This window comes from Ischnura elegans, chromosome 12 (genome assembly GCF_921293095.1).
Source record: "Ischnura elegans chromosome 12, ioIscEleg1.1, whole genome shotgun sequence".
Classification (NCBI taxonomy): Eukaryota; Metazoa; Arthropoda; class Insecta; order Odonata; family Coenagrionidae; genus Ischnura; species Ischnura elegans.
Window position 1 is genome coordinate 5,847,180 of NC_060257.1, and position 19,514 is coordinate 5,866,693.

The window sequence follows — 19,514 nt, forward strand, 5'->3', positions numbered from 1 at the left end:
GAAGTGTAGGAATGCATTATATAGCACCACACATTTGATTCATTGACTTGGTTGTTGTCATATTTGGTGTTCTCCCAATAGCATGTTAGTCTAAGGGATAACTTGCCAATGAGCAACTTGCCTATAGTACTCTGAGATCACCATATTCAAGATTAGGGGTGGCAAGGGGTGGCTGCCATCCCCCAAAATTTCCCTCCCTCGTATTTTGCCTGAATTCTCTGATCACTTCTGAATTTCCCCGAATGCATTGCATGCTGGGAGAATTGAAACACTCGTGGGAACTTGGAAATGAATCGAAGTAGCCGTATTTTAATTTGAATATGTGTTTGTATTAGTATAATATGGTTTATAATATCCTTTGGTTATTTCTAAGCATGTATGTAGTAAATGAAATTGTGTTAGAATGTAAGAAATTCACCCAGCCTAAGATATTTGAATAATCGAATCAAAATATTTATGGAGTGCATTGGACCTCTATGTTTTTCCTATATAATTTTCATATTATTAAAATTAAAGCTGATCGTTAATTCTTTATTTCACCTTTTATGGATCAGTTCAAATTAAGTTTTTCTTCCAATTAGATTTCTATTATTGTGTAAAGTAAAGGTAATAATAATTCATGCTCCATTACGTTAAAGTGCCCTTTGTCAGACATTTGCCCTTAGAAGGGAAAGACAATCGTAAATGGCTCTCAAATCGATGCCAGTGAGCATGAGTTTCACTGGAGGCTGGGTTGTGAATCTCAGGAATAACCACAGCGTACTCTGGTGCTGGCAGCGTTGGTGGGTTCCCTGACCATTGGATGCACGTTCGCCCTCTCCCCTGTGGCCGGCGTGCTGACTGACCGCTTTGGCATCCGGCCCACGGCTGTGTTTGGAGGCTGCCTGGCTGCCATCGGCATGATGGCGTCGTCCTTCTTGTCGCACAGTGTGAGTGACCAATCAAAAGACTTTTTTAATTACTTTAATCAACTTGCAGCACGCATTACAATTAGAAACCCTACTCCCCTATATTGCTGCCTGTAAATACGCATAATGACGTGTTCCATACTTGTACAAAACGTATCCTCAAGAACCGATGAAAATGTTATATTATTATTATTATTATATTTTAAACATTGACGTATATCTCTTAGCCACCTCCTGGGTGCCAGCCCATAAACAAACAGAAGATTCATGAAAACAACTGGCACACTAATTATATACATAGTAAGTTTCAACATGCAAAAAGCTCTTCCAATAATGCACTAACGATAAAATTTTTTATTTGCCTGGAGATGATGTAAAGCATGTCAATTTTACTAAAATTAATACACTTCATGAATTGCATTTAAGGAAATTTGTCAATTGAGTGATATAATAGAATCCTAACGAATACCCACATTTTATATCTAAATGCAGTGGCGCCGACTCCATGGGGCCTGAGGGGGCCCGAGCCCCCTCAAAAATTAGTTATGGGTGCGAGGAAAAAATGTGTCAGGCTTGTCGATTTTCCCCGGAGTTTCCAGATATTGAGATTCGAGTTATCAGGGTTCTACTGTTGATCATATGACTCTTCTAAAATGCTTAAAAAACTTCAAACTCACCACTTATAAAATTTCCCGTGGCAAGATCCCCGGTTTGGGCCCCCCAATATTTTTTTTAAGTTGGTATCCCTATCTAAATATGGATATTTTATGTTGCATATAATATTTTACCGGTGTTTATATACAATAAAATGTTCATTGAGGGGCATAACTAGAATTTCTAGTTCTAACAAAATATTGATGAAGATTATTACAAATTCTTGTATTATTGTTGTGCTCACCGTCATTGGTGGCATAATTGCTGATATTAAGTATTCTTTAGACAGTTACACAAAGCTTATGCATCCAAGGAAGTGGGAAAGAAATCAGTTTTTTGAAGGTAGGTTGACGTGGGTCCCTGAGGGATGCATTGCGCATAATTTAGTCTGTCAGATTTCTTTTTCTTCTTAAATATACAAAGAGGTCAGGGGCCCAGCATAGTAAACATGACATAGGGGAGCAAAAGAAAAAAGCCGCAAAGGAAAAACATGTGCCCATTATTTGCTATCTTTCTTTCTTACTGTTTGTACCTCCATCAAGGAAAATGATCTCTCCTCTGTGGATTTTTGGGCCACGTACGCACATATATGTATTTGTGGTTGACTCTGTAATGTGACACCACTGGCTAGTCTGCGTTTCCTTGAATAAAGTTTCAATTTAAGTTGTTCCTTGAAATGAAAGTGGTTAGTTAACAAAATAACAGGATCTTAGGGGAAAAAACACCTATCATTGAGTTTTTCTTTTGATGAATTTTTTGTTTGGCATTTTTATTTAGGCGCATTTATGATGCCCAATATTTTGTGTCAAATTGGAAAAATGTTGGGGTGTGCTGCACCCCTTGAAGGCCTCCTGGGCCACTTGAAGACAGAGAGGCATCGCTTTTATTCTGCAGGTTGAGGCCTTGTACCTGACGTACGGAGTTCTGTTTGGGGTTGGCTCTTCACTGGCGTACACGCCTTCCCTCGGCGTCCTTCCCCTGCACTTCAATCGGCGGCTGGGATTGGCCAATGGCATTGTGACGGCTGGCAGCTCCGTCTTCACCATCGTCCTCCCGCCCGTCCTGGACCAGCTGATAGTCAAGACTGACGTTGAGACCACGCTGAGGGCCTTGGCTGGCCTTGCTGCCCTCATCCCTATTTGTGCAATGTGCTTCAGGCATCCACCCAAGATCCCAGTCGATGCCGGCCACACGAGGAACGGCGTCGTGTCGGCTGAATCGTCTCCCATGCATCCATCCGTGAACGAGGTCAGCTTTCCATTGTTTCTTCGTGTCGACTGGCTGAACTTGTGGCAAAAAAATTTTTTTTTTCAAAAACCATTTGAAATAAACAAGGGATTATTCTTTAATCAATAGCTAAGGGACTAATCATTAATTAATAATTAAGGGCAGCTATAAATAATCGACACCAAAATAATTTGCAATAAGCCTAATTTTAAAATATTTTTGATCATACTAAAATTGCATACTATAACTTGAGTGAAGTTATGGAACCAGTCATTAGGAAGGTAACTCCTCAGAAATTTGACCAATCTGCCCTGGATTGTAAATGAACGAGAGTTTTAAATGAAAAAAGAAAGGCAGACATTGGTTGACTTTTCATGGAATAATGTTGAAATGTTCATTGGAATTTAGTGAGACGTTGGCTATTATCGGAGCACTATTGGAGAAAAGAAAATCGTAGTTTGATTGTGCCAAAAAACCAAAGAGAGAAAAATCATTCGCTTGGACTGGGATCACTTTCAAGGCGAATGATTTTTTCTCTTTGGATTATTTGCACAATTTGTGCATTGCGGGTGACTCCGTAAAAGTTATCACAGTGGATAGTCCCGCTATACTTAAACTTGTAGTTTCATTTTGATTAGAAGATTTTTATTCACTTAGAGCTCCTTTGATTTTTTGGTGAGGTATACCAATGATTATATTTTGGGAGGATGTTAAACCATTGACTCGTTACCTTATTACTGCAGAATGTGAAATTTATTATGTCATTTAAAATTTGGTGGAGGGAGTCATCTTCATCCCTCACCTCTCTGTTCACTCTCAATTAAAAGCATTATTTTCCTTTAATTACTTCCCATAGTTAATGCATGTTTGAGTTTGGAGTCCATCATTGTTTGTACTCTTAATAAATGAAGTTTGTTTTAAGTGAATTCTGTTGACATTGAATTATGTTTATTTTTCTCCTCAGGCTGAAGTTATGCATGAATTGAAAATTGAGAAGAGTAAGCGTATATTAGGCATTAATTTTGATATATGGAAGAGGAAGAAATATGTGATATGGGCAATAGCAATTCCATCTGCACTCTTTGGATATTTTGTACCTTATGTGCATATGGTGAGTCATTGAAAAAGTAATTTTTTTCTCGTTGTCGGCTTAATATATAAACTGGAAATGTTCTTGTTTATCTAAACATTCGTTCGGATAACGCAGCTTACCTTTTTTACAGGTTAAATTTGTTGATATTAATTTCCCGGAAAGCGATGGAAAAATCTTGGTGATGTGCATTGGTGTTACGTCTGGCGTAGGGCGATTGGTGTTTGGAAAAATTGCTGATATGCCCAAAGTGAATCGCATCATGCTCCAGCAGGTACGACGCACTCATTGTTAGTCACCACAAATAAATCCATTCACTGCCACATCGCTGCACTGCTTTGGCTTAGTTCTCATTGATCATTGTTGTTTAGGGCACAAAAACCAAGAATTAAGTGCTGTCCTTGGGAGGGGGAAATGAAGTGGCAGACAGAAGGATGTCCTCATCTCCATAAATTCTTCTTTAAACTATAAAATAAATGATGAGCTGACTTGCAAGCCAAAGAATTAGTAATCTAACACCTCCATATGTAGCAAACATATATATGACCTGAAAAATTGTCCGCTATATAGAGGTGTCCTCTATTCAGATGGGACTGCTGTCTGGACAATTACGGCCCATTTTACAAGTGCAGTAAATGTAGCATTTGACAAAGCATTGCGTGTCCATTGCTGGAGCTCATTGGGGAGAAAATAGACATTCCCTGTTGCCTGCAGCAATTACTAGAAGTCCATCATTTGGGGAGGTTGAACTTTATTGTTAAATTGTACCTAACCTTGTTATCAGTAGAACAGCAAGAGTTCAAAATAATTATTTCAAAAGCTACTATGGTTTGCTGTCTAATTGATTGCAGCAAGATGTTATGAAATTGAATTGGGGAAATTAAGGTTGATTGCATTTTGTTATCCCAATGGGAAGAAATTAAGATGAGTCTATTCATACTTTATTTATTACTTAAAAATCCCAATTTCTTTTGTTATATCATATTCAGTCTTTTCTAGTTCTTTTCAATGATATGTTTTAAAATTAATTGAAATTGACCTATCATTATATTAAAATATATGTATTACTTTTTCCCAATTGTGTTAAAATGGAATTCTGTGTGAAATTCATTCTTTGTAGTGTACCTAAAATGCTGAACTCTGACTGTCCTTTCCATTTTTTTCCACAGATTTCATTCCTCTCAATTGGTGTGATGACCATGCTCATCGTAGCCACAAATAGTTTTAATATACTGATCGCAATAGCCCTTGTGATGGGGTTGTTTGATGGCTGCTTCATCAGTATTCTCGGCCCCATAGCATTTGACCTTTGCGGGGCAGCGGGCGCAACGCAAGCCATTGGATTTCTCCTGGGGCTGTGCTCCATTCCGCTCACAGCTGGACCTCCGATTGCAGGTACATATGCGTACGCTCATCTCAAGGATGCTCTAGTGCTCATGGACTGATATATACATACATAGCTTGCAACCAATAAAATGATGATGGTAGCTATTAAGATCAATATGATTTGTGGATCCAAACAGATAAAGCCATTACTAATATATAATACATCAGATATGTGGTTGATTGACAGTTAAAATAGAACTTATTATATTGTTAATACATATGTATTCTGAGTGCAGAGAAAGTAGCCAATCTCAACATATCTATAAAGCCTGCTTATAACTCTCTCAATCTGTTTTTCAGGAGCAATATTTGATCATACGGGATCCTATACAGTCCCTTTTCTGCTGGCTGGAATACCACCTATAATAGGAGCAATGGTTCTCTTGCTCATCCGATTTGTCAAATCCCCTGAAACGGATACGCCTTTACCAAATGGAAATATAAACAGCCTAGATGTTGAAGGTAAAGGTGGAGATCTCAAAAGTGATGAGAAAGCTGATGGCATTGGATGTGCAAACAACAGAAAACCAGATAACATAGGTATGTATGTGTTACTCAGATGTTTATTTCACCAACTGAGTGCTGTTTTAGCTAATTAATCCAAGAGCCACTGTTATAATAGGCATTTTTTCAGTAACAAAAGGCCAAGTAACATTCCCGTGTGTCAAATTCCTTAAAAAAAATGTTAATGTTACTTTTTCTAGAATTGCATGAATTCCTTTGTGTACCATATTTATTTATAACTGAAATATTTATCACCCCACTCTTCTTATTAGTTCAGTTCTTAATTTCTAACAATAATTTTCTAACATATTAATACAGCCTACAGTTTTGTGGATGATTAAATATATGGTGATAGTTATTTTTAAGCATATTGATTTTATTTCATTACTCAACAGATTTTATTCCTTAGTATTATATTTCCTATTGATCTATCTTAAGATTTTCTTCGTAAATGGTACAGATGCTACATATATTGCATTTACATCGTGTTCTAATTCTCAGGTATAGATGTACGTGTATTGGATGCAATATTTAAATCTATTCTCTAAAATGTTGCTATTCACATTTTATATTTCATTTACAGTACACTCCCGATTATCCTAATGGCTAATTAACGATGGGGAGAGACGGCACGAATAATTGGAAAACATGGATAACCCAAACTTTCACTTAAATGTCTTGTCATATTCATAATTTACGTAAAACAAACAAAATATTACTATTTATCCAGTTATTCTGTTATTTTAGAGTGCTTCCAGGACTCATTGAGAGCTTTTTTTTTGCCAGTTCGCGATAGTAAAACAGTACGGGATACAGAAAATACTCAAGGGGGGGTGGGGGTGCAAAAGATATCTTGAGTTACCTTCATTTTTATCGTTATAAAAAATAATCAAGTCATATGCGAAGTTTAAGAAAGTTTTATCAAAAATGATTATGCGCATACATATACACAACAATGCCATCTTAGGATATGAAAGAGTTACAATTGTAGTTATGCAATGTGAGGCAATGCGGGCAGTCCTGGAAGGGGGGTACGTGCCCCCTGCACCCCCCATATGTATCTGCCAATGTGTTAAACATGTTCCTCGATTTTAAGGATGAGTCAGTTCTTAAATTTTTCTGGTTCTCGTCACTGGTCCGCTTCTTACCTATCGGTTCCAAGTTCCTACGATGGACTTTTATTTTCTGAATGCATGGAAAGTTTCAGCGTACAACCACAACAATTGAATGACAATAATGTCACTCAAGAGGTAAAAAAAACCAGGGAGCTTACTAAATAAAACTTAGCATCTTCATTACTTAATTAGTATCAAATAAAGTTTTTTTTTCAGAGAAATTAACATATTTACCCGATCTGGGGTAATCTATTTTTTGATCACAGATGTACATATGTATTGGTTGCAGTACTGAGCAGGCATTCACTGTAAACTATTGTCTATGGCAAACAAAAATATCTTGTTACCAACATTCTTAGAAAGGCACTACAAAACATGCCGGTATAGCCATGCCATCTGGTGACATTGCATCACCATAATTGAACATGTAGAGAAGTTTTAAAGAATTGCTGATTCATAATGCTTGTTTAAAATATGGCATTTTAAGCTGTGGATGCAAAAAAAAAATAGAAAAATCTCGCGCAAGGCACTGGTCATGGCCTTGAGTACATTGAGGAGCATTTGAGGCTTGGGCACCTAATTCAAATCCTCACCATCACTCTGTGTCAGTTTCAAATACCGACTTTATGCAATTGGTTCTCGTTAAATTATCAGTTCCATAGACCAAGAAATGGCAGTACAGAGAACCATGTAATGGAAATGATCTGTCCCTTATACTTGAAGTATATTCATATTAAACAAAACCTACTTAATTAAAAATCTGCATTTTTCATTTTCTACACTGGCCCTATTAGATTTTTATATTGTAATATCAATTGATAGCTCTAGTTCTTTATTGTAAAAATTACCATCTGTTGACGGAGCTTATACCACCCCAGCAAATCTCTTTTCTGCCCTTTCCACCTTTAACTACGATATAACTCGTATAAGTACTCCACCAGCCAATAAAAGTGTTAACCAAATGATGGTACTCAGTTGTTTTGAGAACAGGGTCGGTTTGAAGATTACAAATTTTTTATTATTAAAAAAATGGTTTAATTATGAATGTAAGAAATTTATCCTCAAAGTACATTGCCTCAAATGATTTCTTAAATTCCCAGAATAGGTGAATGGGTGGTTGACTTGGTTCCATTTTATTACGCATTTGTTGTTTTCTTGGCCAATTTTTCCTTTTACAAATATGTATGTATAAAGTTATGTATTTGAGTTTTGGTAAACAAATTCAATTTTTTTCAGAGAAACTTTTTGCCATAATTTTTATTTTGGTTTTTATGATTTAAATTTACATTTTTTACCAGATTATTTGGGTTTTCAGGGCTGCTTTTGTGCCCTTTGCTTAAAAACATATCTATGCTTATCTGTTAATTTTGTTTCAGGTGACCAGATATTTTTCTGTCAATCCAGAACATTTTGGTATTATCATTTTTGCCTTTTTATCTTTCAATGTAATTGATATATATTTCTCTTCTGTTCAATTGTTTTATTTAAGGAATCACTTGTTTAGAAGCTGGACTCTATTGGGTGCATAAGTCTGCCAGTGAGGAGAGGTTGCTCTGGGGCTTTCGTCGCTTCTCGTATTCCTCAATCATGTGATTCTGTACCCTAAGTTATTGTTGCGTGTGTTTTATGAGCGTAAGGCGTGCTTCTGTGTAATAACTATTCAACATTTTGAACTTCATGAAAATTTTATGTATATTTATATATATATATTATTTAATTCATTTAGCTAGTTTGATGAAGGAGATATTTTTTGTGTGAAGTGAAGTGAAATGCAAGTGTTTCAATCAATGCAATCAATTTGTGTTTTTCAAGATGTAAATATATAAGTCCTCTGCCTTATTTTGCGCAGTATGTTCTGCTTTTAAGATTCTCATTTGGGAAGGAAATTGCTGCCACTCATAAAAATCGTAACCAGTCATTAAAATTATGATTTCGAACATGGTCATTTATATTTAATTTACAATCTTTCACAGCCAGAAATTGACTTTTTGTCTTGCTGTTGAGCATCCCAAATGTGCCACCATCCTGACTTGCAGGCAGATTTGGAATTTTGCTGGTTTTTAGGTGCTGTGGTGGCATCACTGTGGGGTCTGTGATGTATGTGAGGGAATTTGCTAAGTCGAACCAAAATGAGAAGAAATTTTGTTTTAAATAAAAATTTGTTTAATTTTAGTATTTATTTATTTTGTAGTATTTTTAAAATAATTCCTATCCGAGAATTCTAAAATATATGTATTCTATGGAATATGTACAATACAATTAGAACTTTTATACCAGTCAAGGACTGTCATAAAAATATATTTTCTTAAGTTCTAAGTTTGATTTAGGTAAAACAAAATATGGCCCATAGTACCAAAGGAATAATAATTTAACTTTTTTCAAGATTAAGTTCGTGGCACTGAGACTATTCTTTGTATCATACTCTCCAACCGTTAGCACAACCTCAGTTTTTATGCTATTTCTTAAGCTCATTACAAGAGGACAGCAGTTTCTTCAGTCCCACATCAGTATAAGTCATTTTTTCAGTAGTCTCACTGAGTGCAAAGTTTTCTCAAAGGAAAATTCGTTGGTAAAATAGTGCATATGTACCTCAGCATCAAGACATTTGGTCACCAAGACAGCCTTGTGTTCATTGGAAATTCTTCACTGCATATCTCATTATCTGTTACTACCTGGCCAAATAAACTGCATAAAGATCTCGCACCAGGATTTTTTCTGGATTGTAGGAGTCAAATGTATTGAACTTTTAGGATGGATCATCTGCATATTTGTATTTTGCTACCATAGTTCATCCATTCAAGCATCCTTTTTAGTGAACAATAGATAATTTGCATTATTATTAGTGAAAAAGGTCAATAAATAGGGTAAATATAAAAAATAATCTACACCCTATGAAAGTGATTATTCATAATGAAAAAATAGATTTTTTCCTCTTCTAGCAATGTTTTCTCTTTGAGCTGCAGATAAAGTGGAGTTGCATGTGAAGATCTTGGTGGGATCGTATTTCTCTAACTTGTTTTGTTTGTGACAGTTTGCACTGCCTAAGCAATAGTTAACGGGAGGTGTTACACTGCACTATGTTTTAAGTTATTTCGCTTCTTCTATTCCCTTTATCTTTACTCAAAAACTGCTATGCATGCTGTGGTACATTTTTAACTCTCTTCAAGCCTTGACTGACTTTTAACTTGGTGTACTAAAAATATGTCAGGGTCGGGTGAAAATGTCAACTTCTTCTGTCCGATATGCTTTAATGCTCTTCAATATTTCCATTTTAGGATCTCCCCAAGACGATGTGGAACTTCAGCAGCTCACGTCGCCCGCAAATGTAAATCCTTAGCAAAATGACCAGTTAAGTGGTTGTTTTGCAAAAGGTTTCATAAAACATATCCTTATGAACGCGGTGCTGCATTGAGCCTTCACTGCAGCTTACTTAACGATGCTCTCTACATCAAGGCAACACTCTCATGGATCATTCGAAAAAGGGCTGGATGCATCCATGAGATGATAATTTTCATGGTACATACTTACTTGAAGTGCTGCACAATACATAATTGCTGGAGCATGGAAGGTTTGCTGCGATATCAATGGTTTCCAATTTGCTATCAACAACGAGAAAAATGCTTACACATCAAAATAACGAGATTGGATTACACCTAAGATGGAATGTGCATGATTGTCAAATTGGGATTGAAAATGATGCTGTTAATTTTCGATAACACTGAAAGACTTTTTAAGTCTTTGAAATTTAAAGCTGGGTAAATACAACGAGGCAGTTTAACGACAAGCTTTTATGTGATGTTCATGTGAGAATAAATCAATATTTTTGATTGTACTGAAGGAACAGATAATGCTGCGTTAGTGCTTGCAGCTTGAGGATATCCCAGTATTGTCCTTGAGTTTCAGAACGGAATTTGTTGCTAAATGGCTTAAAGTAACAGGGTACATACTCTTAACCATCAATTTGTCTTGACTTGTCTTCCAGTCAAGGGTTTTGTGAATGCATGATGTTGTTGTGAGCTTACACAAACACTTTCACCCCATGCTCTGCTAAGGTCACTCACTGTGTATCTCCATTGGATCCAGTTAGTTACCTACATTCCATCTGTCCACCTTATGGCACCATAGCCATGACTGCCTTACGATTGCCACAGGTCTCGGTACAGAATATGTACTCTATGTTACAGTGTTGTCACAAAATGACCAATGTGGCTGAACTTGGTGCTAAGTGTCCAGGAACTGTCTGTGAAGTATTCTGCATGCTTTTTAAAGTGCTTTTCAGGTCTCATCACAAGTAGGAAAAGAAATTTCTCTTTATGCATTCCACACTGGCATGTTATCTGTACATACTCTAATTCTGATTCTCCATTCTTCGTGTTGCACTGCTTCCAGATGGGCCGTAGACTACAGTTTCGACTGTGATCATCCTCATGTTTTCAGGTCGTAGGTTTTTCTGTCTTTGTGTAGTTATTTTATGCTGCATTTTTTGTCTGTTTGCTGATTGGTTGCATCTGTTCCATAATTGGTGGAGAGATTACCGCTCCTCTCGGTACATGTTGTTCTGCATCATAGCAATCTCGATAGCCTCTTGTATCAACTTGGGCATTTCTCTCCATGTACGATTTTCGCCACCTTGAAGATAATGCTGTAGTCAAGTCCACTCCAAGCTCTGCAATAGCAGGGAGGCTGAACTGCTTTTTCTCAGAAGCTCTCTTCTCCTCTTGCGGGTGCATTTTCAAGGCTCTGCTTGCCTCTCCAATGTACGTATTGCCACATGAACACGACATCCTGAAGCTCGTATAGTACATATTTTGTCCTTTTGTCACACTACTATATCAGTACATACATATATTGATACTCTTATACTTTTTAAAGCACTACAGCTATCAATTTTGACTTGCTTTTTGAAGCTTTTCAACTATCCTTATGATAAGCCTGCATGTTCTGAAACAACTGAAGACCTACATGCATCAGTGTGGAATGGATACGGTGAATTTTCTATTCTTACTTCATGGTTCCACAAAGTAAAGCAGCAAATATTTAACGGTGTTCATCAAAAGTCTCCACCATCTCTCTGAAAACACTTCCTGGGCATATTCATGTTACCATTTCATTATGTAAATAAGTATTGGGATTGCTTTGGGGAATTTATCATTTGGCATGTGTAAAGCTTTCAATTTGGGTTTTTGAAGTCAAGAGGACAGTCTTGACGGTGAGTGAGGTCCCACCAACCATGATGGAAAAATATCCCTTAAGGAATCAGTTTTAAGTAAATACTTAAAGGTAAACTTTCTACTGATGAAAAAGTTAAAATGAACATTAAAATATAGCCAAGACATCAAACTGAATCAAATGGTGGTGAAAATCAACGAAGCGGCAACAATCAAATTTGCCGCTAGAAGTGTTCTCTTCGTCTTTAAGGCATTTAAACTTACCTCCCATAATTTTACAAGCATGTACTGTCTGAAAAACTGAAGAGCTACTGTGTTGTTGCTATGTTCTAAGTTGGTTGCACACTAAACCTGGCAGTGCTAGCAATACCTCGGTCAGATGCATATGTGAATGTAAAATCTCAATTATGTCTGTATTCATATGTTGACAAAGCTTCTTTGTACCATAAGAGCATTTATTGAGTGCCAAGGGTGGATGTGGAGCCCTTCCCGTCCTACCTGAGGTCTCCTTATCCCTCTACTCATTCCAAATATCTTTGCGGATGCGGCTAGAACAAGTGGGGGTGAGGGAAGGGAACATTTCTCGGCATAGCCAGAACCTTAAAAAATATGTAAGATTTTAATAAATTCCCATTATCATTGCGTTCGCTTTGTATTACCAGGTATCCTTGTGCCCCCCCCAGTGCAAAATCCTGGACACGGTCTTGCTTGTGCCCCCCCCAGAAAGAAATCCTGGATCTGCCACTGTTTCTCGGTGTGTGACTTTCCCACAACCGATCAAACGGAAGGTGATGGCGTGGTGTAAGGAGTTGGAAATTCAGTAATTCTCAGACCTTTGCTGTGTTAACTTCGTGAGTCTAGTGGGCATGTTGTCAAGAGGAAAAATATCTCAGCATGTAACTTTCCAGTAATTGTGACACCCCCCCCCCCCCCCACCTCCAATGGCATTAGATATTTGGAACTGAGTACAGCAATTGTCGTGCCACTGGCTACTACAAATCCCTCCCCAGGTCTGTCATTAAAACTCTCAGCTTGCTGTTCGTATATTTAGATTGCCCCTCTTCCTCAAAAAGATCCTACAGCGACATCTAGTTACACCACTATTTTTTTCAGACCTCTGTTGAAATTTGAAATGTTTATGACACTTATGTATTGCTTTAGCTTGAATGTGTCAGAAGTTTTTATAAAACTTGTCGATTATATTTGAGCTTGAAGAGCTATGTGATATTTAGTTGTTTGAAGTGAGAATTGATTATACAATGTGAGCCAGCTGAAAATTCTCAAGAAGCTGTGATACAAGGGAAATTGCTAAGGTTGAACTGCTCTGGGCAATGTCATGTCATTGATTGGTATTTTTGTCTTTTTAAATTTTGATGAGATACTCCCGTAGATGTTCCCCTTAAAATTCGGGGATATTTTTTGCATATGTACTAGTTAAGGAGCTACATAGTTGCAATTTCACTAACTAATGGAGATTAATATAGCAAGTTTTGCCATAGACTTTACCTACACTTACAGGAGGCCAGGTAGGTAATGCATATTAACTGAGGACCGATTAATGTTTTTCAATGTTAAGCATTGACATCATAAAAGTTTCCTTTCAGATGAATTTATTCTTTTAGCTAATGATAATTGCACCCTGCAAAATAATGCCAATTACATAATAGTGAAGAATATAAATATTTTCAATCTTGTTATCAGATGTTAGGGATGCAATCATCCACTTGATGAATTTGCATGATTAATATGTACTATGAAATTAGTTAGCACATATGTATTGGAATGAATCAGATTAAGTTTTGTAGCACAGTTTAGGTGACAGAATGGATTTCAGAAGGCTGCTAATAGGCAATGTTTTTATGAGGCTTAGCATACTTTTTGGTATTGCTTTGCAATGTAAATAATACGCACATATTTAGTTATTCCTCATCAAAAACTTTGTTTCAAGACCCAATTCTCATCGATGTACATTCTCAACAAATCCCAGGCAATATAATTTTTTACGAGGAACAACAAAGTATCTATGCACATCTCCACTCTGTGTATTTATTCTATTTCAATCTGTTTACCTCTTAACGTCCTTGGTCTACTGTTTTTGTCGTTTCCCCTAATATTTTTATACCAGGTAGGTTACTCTGATAATATTAGCATTCCTTAACTCAAGTTAGCACAGAAATAGCACCTCTTGCTACAATTTTTGTTTTATCTTCTTGTGGGTACTTAATGTTCGCTATAGCTATAACCTTTCTCGGCTAAAGAAGAGGAAGAAACACCCCAGAGCTCTTTGATGAACCCAAAGGCCTTGCTTCCCCGACATGTACTGGGGGCGTCATCCATCTTGTTGAGCTGAGCTCAGTTCTTGCGTGTAGTTGTTTCTCTTAAGCTGTGTTCCGTCATGTTTAAGAAAAAAGAAACTTGAGGCAGTTTCTATATTTGTTTCGTCAGTGATCAACAATCATTTGCAATCCTAAGATTAGTGTGATGCAAATCTTCTCTCTCTTGTATGAGCCAATCTTTTCACACCAACATATTTCTTCTCTTTCACATCCCTCTTTACCTGCTCCATATATTTTAATCGAGGTCTTCCATTCTAGCCATCTACTTTTCCCTAGGCATTTGTCTCTTTCAGGCCATCATGTCTCAAGATAGGACTGATTGCGATATTCTGCCTCCTTATCAAGGTTTTCCTGAGGCTTCTCTTGTCTCCTACCCTTCTTAGAACTTCAGTCTTTGGGCTACTCAGTCGATCCATTTGGTCCTCATTATTCTGTTGCACCACATTTCAAAGGCCTCCACCCTTGGTTTCTCCGCTGCTGAAAATCGTTCATGCCTCACTTCCGTACAGAAGCATCCTCTAAATCTAAGTTCGCATTGTTTCTCTCCTCCCTGCTTGGGCGTTGCCTACCCTCAATATTTTCCGGAATCTCCTATTTAAAAAAATAATTTTCTTATCGTATCACGTATCATAGGCACTTTTGATTCCATAACTTTAAACTTTGTTGAGGCATTTTGTCTTTGAGTACATGAAGAATGTTGGGAGTTTCATTCAAAACTCTAGTTTTTTTTTCAAAAGACTTGTCGCCAAGTCCTCAAAGTCTTTGAGTTGAGAACCTCAACAGTTTCCCATGCCCATTCTAACTGTGCTTTAAATTGACATCATGTTACACTACCTACAATTACTATTGCTCCCTCCAGTTAACCTTCGATAGACATTGGAATACTAATGCTTTAACTGCTCTACAAAGTTGTAGACCAAGGGAAAGGAGAGATTCACATTCTATTTATCCGTCTTCCTGTTCTTTATCTTGTCCTTTCATCTCCGAATCCAAGGAAATTATTTTTTATTTAGAGATAAGGAACAGATTCAAAAAAATTTTCAAATTCTATTGAAACTATGGATTCGAAATACAATTGCATCCATGAAGTACAGATTTTTATACCATTTATTCTATACGCTAGTGGCAGAAAATTATATTATTACATATAAGATTCAAATTTGACTAGATTGAAATAGAGATTTCGTAAGAAAGGCAGCTTCATAAGAAAATTTCTCATACATACTAGGTTTACAATTAATGCTTTAAAAGAGGATTAGGCATGGCATTAAGATTCAGATCATTAAAACGAAGGGTTTGAATTAGATAGATTAGAGGATTCATATTCGATAAAAACCTGGATTCAGCCTGTCATTTACACTTACTAATCACCATTGCGTGCACAGATCAGCCATGGTAGTCCAGCAGTCTTTTCGTGATCTTCAGGAGATGCTGTGATGTTTCATAAGCGTAGTTTCCCACATGGTAGAAAAATGGAGGAAATGAAATGTTGATCATTTTTATGTATGTAGGCAGCTTCATACTGTTACATGTCACTGGTTACCTTTGTTAAATGCTCTGTCAGAAAGGATTTATTTTGCTATGATGGTTGGAGCTGAAGCTGTGATGAACAGAGGAAGTCGATAGTCAATTAACAATTTCGCCTTTCACTACTACCACTGCAGAGTAGTTAGGAGATACAAATAGCTCACAATCAGTAGAGATTTCATTCAAATGCACACATTGATTTTTCTACATCATTTCAGAAAAATCTCATTAGTTTCTATTAGATTACTGTTATGTACACTTGAAAATATATATTAGAGTTTAAAAAATTCAAGAGTTTAATACAAATAAGCGCATAGGAAAAAAACTGTTGTGCGTTTCCACAAATTTATTGACCACACAATGAGTTTTAACACAAAAGCTGTCATCAGCTGCATGACTTGGCAAGTTGTAACACGTTGTTTGGTGAATAAATTTGTGGTAAATTGCAGATGTATTTCTATTATGAATACCTCCCACAATATCAAACCCATATGTGCTGATATTAATAAGTGCCTTAACTTACCTCAGATTTAGTTTCAGTGAGTTGAGAAAAATTCGATGTAGGGTTAATAAAACGGACCTTTTAAGATCTAGTAGCCTGTAAGGCCTGGTTACATAGTACATCAACACAAATGAGTTAATTGATGAGTGAATGCATGAATGATTTTGGTGGACCGTAAAAGAACATATGCAAATCGATACCACCACTTGAAAAACGCTCAACAATCGCCCACTGAATCAAATCCGCTCATCTAGTAGCCCAACAATACGAATCCGCTCAGATGGCATTAGCCGGAGCATAATCGCTCATCTCCTATTCTCTAAGTCAGAGGTGAGCATTTGTGCTCCCGCTGCTTCCAGCCGAGGGGATTTGTGTTGTTGGGCTACTAGATGAGCGGATTTGATTCAGTGGGCGATTGTTGAGCGTTTTTGCAGTGGGAGTATTGAAATGTGTGAATCAAACTTGAACTGATTTTCTCTTCCTTTCATGCGTTAGCACAAGTTGAGTGGTTGCACTAAGGATTTTGGCATTCATGCATTTAGACATTAATTTGCATGTGTTAATGTGCCATGCAACCAGGCATTTAAATTCATTGCAATTGGTTTGAAGTTTCTAGTCGGTGTTCTAAGGTCTTTTACTCTCAACATAATTTTGTGCTCTAGTATTGTTTGAAACTCAGAAAGTAACAATGCTTAAGTATAAATGGCTACCAGTGTTATTTTCTGTGAACGCAGTAATGAAAGTGAGGACTGAGAAGTGTTGAACCCTGCGAGGCTTAGGGGCTTGAGACTTGAATGATGCGATTTTGGAGATTTCAAATATCGCAATGAAGAGCACAATAAAAATGTAGGGTTCTCCATGAACAAGGGTCAAACTAAATTGAAGATTGGAAAGAAATTATATCCATTAGGAATGAAAGAGAGTGAAATATGTATATCTTCCAATATTGCAGGTCAAATTTCAGTTCACCAGGTTGTGGCTTTCTTTTTGGATGATGTGTTTTGCAAGGTGCCTGTACCACAAAATTGGTACACTGAATTTAGCTGAACTGAGATGTATGGATTATTTTTTTAAATACTCATGGGTTGTAAATGCATTGGTTTTTGAGGAGAGTTTGATATGCAGGCGGGTCAAACTTGGCTATAGTAGAGGTATGATGATGTTATGGCACATATGATAATTTTGATTAAGCAGTTAAGTAATAAAAATGTCGATTAATTTCTAATTAAAATATTATAGAATGTTAACTGCTATTTCTGCTGACCATGAAAATATTAACTCATTTGTTATATACTTACCTATTTTAAGAAGTGCACATGATTAGCAAAAATTCAATTTAGGTAATGATATTGAAATGTTAAGCACTATAGATGCATGACCATCCCAAGAATACTGTATCAATGTGCTTAGGTAAATGAGCATATGTTTACCTTCTGGAGGGTTCAAATATGCTGACAACTGCCCCATTAGCTTCTAACACCCCTGACTATAGATGTAGGAATGATTGAATGAGGCCACACAGTTCACTTGTTAGAGATGATACCTATTTTTCTGATACTACTGAAATTGAGAGTGATCAATTTATCCTGTAAGCATGAATTAATTTTTCCAACTTACGCATAATTAAATACCAATGAAATGTGAACGAGGTGGATTTATGTGCAATATTAAGGTGATTACATATGTTAATTCTTCATGCCAGTGCAATTGGTGGTCCAATATAAGTGATAATTTTCAACAAATCGGTTATTCATCTTAAAAAACTATTAGTCTAATCATTTCACTTTAGAAGATACTTCACAAATGTCAGTTATTTGCAGTAATGCCTCTTATTAGTGGAATTAAATACAGAAATCAAGGCTTTATTGGGTGGTTAAGCCCCCCTCTGAAATGTTTGCAGCGGGAGGACATTCCTGAGTGAACCCCTTTCAGAGAAACCCCCTTGAAATGTATCCCCTTCCCAAAGCATATTTTTCTGGTTATGGCCATGATGGACATTCACATATATAATAGGGTGCATACCTTCTGCTCAATTTGTCTTTTTTGGTCACAGAATTCTCTCTTAAACTCATGCCGCCATTTCTAAATTTCCACTTTATGCATAGTAGTCCCTGGTCAACATTTGCCTTTAAGTATCTCAAATTTCACCTCTGAAATTTCTTTGATGCAATTATTATATGTTTGAGAAACAACAATGAGCACAATCAGGGTGAGTGAGCGCAGAGAGCACGAGCACTACAGGTGTGGAAATTCCCCCTGCAAGCAACCAATCCATAACAGCTCAGTTATTTCTCTGCTACATGGTATTTTTGGCTACTCCTTGCCTGAGCACTCGTTGATGAATGGGACAAGTTCAAATGTTCGTTGCTGGTGTCCAATCGTGTGTTGCTAGGTGATCAAAATTCCCCTTGTGGCACTAACTTCCAACTTTTCCATTCAGGGTGGCTGAGAATACGTTGGATTGCAGGCCACTTACTAGCTGAGTGCTCAATAACCCTGAATGCACCCATTGTTGACAAAAGAAGTCTCCATGTTATCAGAAAACTTCAGGATGATGATTTATGTTCTCTAGAAATATGTCATCAAAATTGACAAAGCACGTCCGGTCGAGAGGAAGGGATACATCTTTTTAACGCTATGCTTGGATGAGCATCTGGAAACAAAATGAGTAGCGCAATGACGAACGTGGTGACTTAGAAATGTATTATGTATTTGAGATTCAGTTATCTGCATGAGGATAACCACATTGTGGCTTCCAATCACTGTGTATTGTGGGAGTTTCTATGCTAGTCCCTGTGATAATTGTCACCAATAGGATGGCAAATTGGTACTTAGTAATTGAAGTTAGGTGAGAAAATGGAAAAGAGATTACTGGAGGTAATGTCTCATTTGGATCATGTCATACATATTTCAATTGTACAATACTTGTTAAAAAGACAGCTGATGCAACATTTCTTTGGCTAATAAAATTCTTTACAAATGACAGTCAATATTTTTTTCTTCCCTTGGCTGACATTTTCGAATAGCCTGAGCTAAGGTGGCGATCACGGCAAAGAGGCTGCTACTATACTCGAAGAGTGTAAGACTGGACACCAGG

At 36.9% G+C, this 19,514-nt stretch overlaps 1 protein-coding gene across 4 annotated transcripts in view; it reads left to right on the forward strand.

Annotated features, from left to right (window-relative positions):
* The window catches only part of LOC124169746 (monocarboxylate transporter 10), a 103,811-nt gene extending 91,310 nt beyond the window's left edge, over window positions 1-12,501 (forward strand). For 2 of the 4 annotated variants that reach the window (XM_046548443.1, XM_046548442.1), the window contains 7 exons: window positions 778-929; window positions 2,457-2,810; window positions 3,754-3,900; window positions 4,013-4,153; window positions 5,049-5,274; window positions 5,566-5,805; window positions 8,374-9,056. In XM_046548443.1, the coding sequence (XP_046404399.1) occupies window positions 778-929; window positions 2,457-2,810; window positions 3,754-3,900; window positions 4,013-4,153; window positions 5,049-5,274; window positions 5,566-5,805; window positions 8,374-8,477 (1,364 nt within the window). In that variant the 3' untranslated portion in view covers window positions 8,478-9,056. Of the gene's footprint in view, window positions 1-758; window positions 930-2,456; window positions 2,811-3,753; window positions 3,901-4,012; window positions 4,154-5,048; window positions 5,275-5,565; window positions 5,806-8,373; window positions 9,057-10,159 lie in introns of those variants that run through there. The other 2 variants (XM_046548445.1, XM_046548446.1) reach the window with 2 other exon arrangements.
* The last annotated feature ends 7,013 nt before the right edge of the window (window positions 12,502-19,514 follow it).